This window comes from Neltuma alba, unplaced genomic scaffold (assembly GCF_004799145.2).
Source record: "Neltuma alba isolate B1F8T4 unplaced genomic scaffold, ASM479914v2 tig00010248_pilon, whole genome shotgun sequence".
Taxonomy (NCBI): domain Eukaryota; kingdom Viridiplantae; phylum Streptophyta; class Magnoliopsida; order Fabales; family Fabaceae; genus Neltuma; species Neltuma alba.
In genome coordinates, this window is record NW_021635175.1 from 418,808 (window position 1) to 424,807 (window position 6,000).

The window sequence follows — 6,000 nt, forward strand, 5'->3', positions numbered from 1 at the left end:
CAAGTAAAACCCAGTTTTCAGACTCCTGGATGCCATCGAGTTCGTAAATGCCTTTGTTTCTTCTTCTTCTCATTCCTGCTTATCCTTAATCATTTATTGGGATGTACAAGTCATATATGGTCAAGAAGTTGTATGTACAAGCTTTCTAATGGTATGATATAATCAACTTACAATTTGGATGAAAAATGAAAGAAAAACGATGTCCAGGAAAATCCCTCCGGTCTATGAAAGACCGTCATCTTGTAAATAATGAAAATACAAAAGGTTGATGAATTCAGCCACATGGAGCCAGTTTTACGAAATAATTTCCAACCACATGCAGAATTGAGGTATTTGAAGGAAAAAAAATAAAAGATGCTTATTACTTTGACAAGTAGTTGGAGACAAGTCCCATATCGAGTATTATAAGAAACAAGCTATATAAAATGTAGTGACATCAGCAGCGGGCGGGGTTTGGCAACACTGGCTTGCAACCCAAGTGGGAATGAGAATACTAGGTTGATAGAGCCAGTTTTGACATTACGTGTGGGGTTAGAGGAGCCAATAAGAGGGCCTGCCCGTGCCAAGTGGAGAGCTGAGCCTTCCTAGACAAGAGGGGCGTGAGGCCGGTTTCACAGGGCGGCGCCTCACAATGGAAGGATCACAGGCCGCCAGCCCCTGATGTCCGGTGAGCCTAGCCTGCTTGAACCATCGCTTTTATGTTTTGGCCACCTGCAATGTTATACTACCTCCGGTTATAAGACCTCATTTGTGGTTTTGAAGTTCTAGTTATAAGACCTCATTAGAGGTAGTGCATAATTAGTTGATATCTGAAACTCTGAATATTATTTGGAGTTTCTCAAGCCGTGGAGTGTAACACCGCCGCAACATGAAAAATGGAAGTTGGAATAAGAATGGTAGCCTCAGGTGTTGCATGAATTAATACCAAAGCCAATCACGTCAAGTTTTATTTTGGATATATCATCCTTTGTACTACTTGCCCAGTTCTCACTTCAGATTCCAATTGAAGTAGTTGTTTCATCTTGTCACCAAGAGATGCCAACCAGTCCTTACCAAACCCAAAAGATTCCAATTTAACACATAGATCTTCATGTTTCTTCCATTATTATTGCGTTTAATTTGCTGGTTGAAAAACTCTTAAACATGTCAGCTAAGGTTTTGTACCGATCCCTCTGTCCCTTTATGTAAAGCCGTTTTTGAAATTCATGGATGCCAATAAGTTGGTCTGTCTTGTTTTTGTCTTTTTCCTTCTTGCCTATCCAACCCGTAATCATTTAGTTGGGGTTGGCAACAAAAGAAAAACACAAAAATCATTCTAGAATTTCAAAAAGGGTTTTAAAAAGAGCAACTGTATACCCCTCAAAACTAGGTCTTGTAGAAAGAGACCAGAGTTTTTTTTTTTTAACAGAAAAAATGTGAATCTTTATAGAAATACACTAAATTAGTTGAACCTGGATTTTTGTAATACAAAGACAAGAATGTTGGTTTTATCAGTTTCTCGGATGAATGAATTAATTTATGAATTAATTTATAGAAAATCTTTATAATTTTAAAAATGCTTTTACAGTATACAAAATAAATATATGAATGAATTTATTTCAAATTGTAAAAAAATACTTCTGAGAAACACTTCTTATGGTGCCCAAACACCCCTTTAGTCTCTTCATGCCATTAAAAATATTTCTTATACTCACCACTTGGCTTTCTAGTTTTTACCACTCTTCTTACCTTTCTTGACCAAAAACATATTGCCACACGTCTCCCGCACGTTTTTTTCCAACAGTTTTGCATTTTTGGTTTCCAATAACCTTGATCCAAAAGAGAATAAATAACATTATCCTGATAATCTTTTTTAAAAAAAAAGCGTGATATGAAAGTCATCGTTCATTTATAAAATTATTTTCTTGCTACTTCTATATATCTATTAATATTCTCAAGATCAACGGAGAGATCAGGAAGATTTCCTACAGGAAAGTTTTGGCCACCTCATTCCCAAAAATTTCCTTCATGCCAAACACATACCTAAGCACACTGACAGAATTTCTCAAGCACAATGCAACTGCATCAAATTTCTGAAACACCAATCAGAATAATAAACCAATCATCTCAGCAAATTATTTGTGTCCTTAAAAGCAATTAAGAAAGGCCTCAAATTCCTGCAAAGTAAATTTCCAGTGCTTTACTCAGCCCAGCATCATGGTTAATTTGAAATGGACCAGCAATCCCACACTCAAATGGCCAATATAGGCAATCACTACAACAACCAAATTGCATAATAGCAGGTGAAAGCTGCAGATTCATTCAACTCACCGAGCATCGATACATGTACAATGTGATGTTCACGGGCTTCCATCCATCACCTCCCTTGCATATATTTGAAATTTTGAATTACAATCTTCCAAGATTTCTTTTCCCCATCTCATTTAATTTACAAAAGCATTATTAGGAAGTAACTAATACCAATAAAGGAGAGGAAAAGAAAATTTACTCATCAAAGCGCCATCGGCCATGGTTCGTTCCATTATTCTGGTCACGACTATTTGAAGAGTTGCTTCCTCTAGTCTCAGCATATTGATTACTGCTTGAGCTAGAAGAACGGAATGGCCACAAAAATGAAAACGGACTCCGCCTTCCTTGGTTCTGTTGGCTATGCTCTCTCTCTCTAAGGTTATCATTGTTGGTGCTTTCTGCATTACTTCCTCCCACATTACGACTAGCATGAGGACTAACTTGTCCATGTGGTGGTAACTCAACACGGCAAACAGGGCATGAGTTATGTTGAACCAACCAAGGGACAATACAGTCAGAATGATAAACATGGCTACATGGCATCGCCCTTGCCTCAGAACCAAGTTCAAATTTGTCTTGACAAACCGGACAGTGAGAGTCAGAACGAAGATGAGCCTGTGTGATTGTTATTGTAGGCATTGCATCAATTGAAGAACGCGAGGCTGGGGGCGGACCATGCCGATCATTCATAGTGAGTTGTTCAATAAGTTCTTCCAGCCCAGGCCCCATAAAGTAGTCACTAACATCAACACGCCTAGGACCGCCTCTAGGGATGCCATTAGTCAAAGTGAATCCAGGAACTTGGCCATGAAATATCAAGTAAGGACCAGAACTAATAACACCCCAGCTCTGATCAGGACCCATGGCAGCTATAGAGCGCCTTCTCACATCGAAGTTTGGGTTTCGTCCAGCCATTCTGTGCCTCATGATGTTATCAACTGAATCTAGAAAACTTGTTTCTGGAAATCTCCTCCCCATAACAGCATGAATAGCACCAAAGATATCGGGTACTTGATGAAAATCTTCCAGATGTTCTGTTCTTTGCACCTCACCAAGTTCTATCACAAAGCCTCCATCACAATGAGGGCATGTGAAATCTCTCCCTTCAAGTATGATTGGCCGTCTGCACTCATAACACCAATGTGTTGCTCCACTTGACATCTTTTCTCTTTCACCAGCTTCTAAAAATTAAAATTTGCTCCTAAATGTTACTCATCCAAAATTTGGCTTCTGAAATCCCAATATATCCCAAATTAAGCTTTGTCAATAAACATCAATCACAGAAAAAAGCACAGAAGAAGCAACATGCCGATTGGCTCTGCCTGTGACTTATTCCAATCACACCAATTTCCTAAAGTTGATACGCATATATTTACAGGGCAAAACAGCAACCATGAGATAAATAGCGTTCTGACCCTTAAAAACTTATTTTTCAAATAGTAGATTCCATAAGAATTAACTCTTGTAAGGCCCAAAATAAAACAGTTCAGAAGATAAATGTAAGGAAGTGTCTAAACCGATTGCACGCAAATGACAACATAATAATGTAAAATCCATAACAAGAAATAGTGTGATTCATTCCTCAGACTTCAAGAAAACGTCTCTAGTTACTATATAAACAAACTAGCTACTAAATTTCAAACGGAAGAACAAAGAATGGGAAAATGAATGATATGCCATCTACATCTCCTACCACCTAATTTCCAACCGACTGAACAGTGACTGTCAACACCTGATCTACAGGCAACAGGTAAAATATGCCTCTGATCGCTGGACACCATAAACATATTGAGAACATGTGAAATACATCTCATTCTTCAACTATTACTGAAGCAGTTACATAAGATGCTCGATATCATATCTTATATCTTCCCACAAAAATCACAATTACTCCCCCCCCCCCCCCAAATGAGCGCCATAAAGAGAAGCTCCAGTCCCTGATTATGGTAGATTAAATATTCCGTACATATTCTCTCAGAAAATTCAATGAAAATATATTTTCCTTCAATGGGAATATAAGTCTGAAAAACAAAATTACAAACCAAGAGATCAAAGGGCTTCAAGCCTTCAATGACAGAAATAACTTCTATGTTCAGTCATCACCAAGAATGCAGCAAGAGCAATTTTGTCCAACAATTAATCGAAAAAAAGCATAAAATAACCCTAACTGAAAATTTTAAGAGAAAAGCCCAGCCAGAACGAAACATCATCACCACCATAGCACAAAACTCTCAAATTAGGGAATTGTAAAACCCAAAAACAAATTAACCGAAACCCGTTTACTCTAAGGACCAGAAGAACTTCATACTTACACGGAATCTATAGAGGGAGAAACAGCAAAACAGAAAAATGGAAAATAAAACACATCAAAAGCGTGAATTTTTCAGTATCAATCGGATAAACTTACCAAAGGATTTGGGGAGGAAAATGAAAGACGAGAAATCTAAACACAGAATAAGATTCGAGGCATAGAAATGGGAAATCCCAAGCCCCGAATGAAGAAGGGGAGAGAGAAAGTAAAGAGTGCAGAAGAAGACCTGGTCGTTCCAATCACTAATCAGCAAAGAGTTGTCCAAAGAAAAAATTTTGCGCGTTAGAATTATATACTCTTAAAATTTTTCCCAATTCTGTAAATTAAAAAAGTTATTAAAAGAAATCCGGAAAATGGATGAAGCGGCAAGCGCGTCCTTTGTAAATTGGAATTTCCACTTTCCAAGGTAATTTATAAGCGTCAGTCGCTGCGCTGCTGCAGCGAAGTTGCCTCTTGAATTGTCCCAAAGTTTGTCACAAAAAAATAAATAAATAAATAAATTATATAAAATCTCATTAAATTTTACTTTAGATTTATTTACTTTTTATTTGCAAATGACTTAAAATTTAAAACATCTAAAACTATATGATTACCAAAAAAAAAACATGTTTAATTACATAGCTTTGCAAAAATCAGCGTGAACCCTTTTCATTTTATGCGCGGAAATCATTTGGTTTTTGTTTTTGGTCAAAAGAAAATCATTTAGTTGGCCCAATAAAAAAAGTAAGTAACAAATCATTTGTCTTAAATGAATTTTTAATTTTTAGTGTATAAAAAAGTAATTTTTGGCTTAGAATAATTATTAATCCTTATTTATAACTCAGAGAATTTTTAATTCGCAAAGTCCAAGATCACAAAACAAGTTAAATTTCATTTAGGGAACAAGGCCTTTTTTGTAATATCTATTAACTATTAGCTTTTTATACCGTTATTTAATTAAGAGCAACATTTAGTGATACAACAACAACTTTTGCTTTTAAAATTACTTTTTATTTTAACTCATATTTATTAAATTATCTTAAAATCAGAATAGTTTTCAATACAAATATTTGATCACCATGTAATCTCTCCAGTGCAAGGATTAAAAATAACATATCAAGGAAGTTTTTCATCCAAGGCATTACTACTGTTTTATTTCTCAGATTTATAATTTCTTTTTAAAATCTTCCCATTAATTGTGCATATTATAAAAGAAATTCATCATTTCACCCAAAAAAAAAGGTTTTTCATCACGAGAGTAGTCAAATACAAATGATTGAAAACGACAATTCAAAAAAATTAATGCACATTTTTTATAAACTACTAATTTAATTAATTTTTCAGAATTTTTATAAATTAATTATCCAACTCCTGCATTTTAGATTAGAAAGAGTTTATTGTTTTTCCATTCTACCTAACTA

The 6,000-nt window shown here is 35.7% G+C and overlaps 1 protein-coding gene across 3 annotated transcripts; it reads right to left on the minus strand.

Annotated features, from left to right (window-relative positions):
- Positions 1–2,069: 2,069 nt before the first annotated feature.
- Positions 2,070–4,863, minus strand: LOC114755322 (probable E3 ubiquitin-protein ligase RHC1A). Of its 3 annotated transcripts, none has more exons than XM_028944191.1 (2): positions 4,697–4,863; positions 2,070–3,470 (listed from the first exon to the last, which is right to left on the minus strand). In XM_028944191.1, exon 2 carries the CDS (start codon positions 3,448–3,450, stop codon positions 2,485–2,487), a length of 966 nt encoding a protein of 321 aa, XP_028800024.1. In that variant the 5' UTR covers positions 3,451–3,470; positions 4,697–4,863; the 3' UTR covers positions 2,070–2,484. The 3 variants fall into 3 exon arrangements, with proteins under 3 accessions (XP_028800024.1, XP_028800021.1, XP_028800022.1); XM_028944188.1 differs by having other exon boundaries at positions 2,070–3,467; positions 4,697–4,827; XM_028944189.1 differs by lacking the exon at positions 4,697–4,863 and adding an exon at positions 3,974–3,991.
- Positions 4,864–6,000: the final 1,137 nt, after the last annotated feature.

What these genes read in the sequence shown, in the direction of transcription:
- LOC114755322 (XM_028944191.1), bottom strand. Translation starts at nt 3,450, where the DNA reads ATGTCAAGTGGAGCAACACATTGGTGTTATGAGTGCAGACGGCCAATC.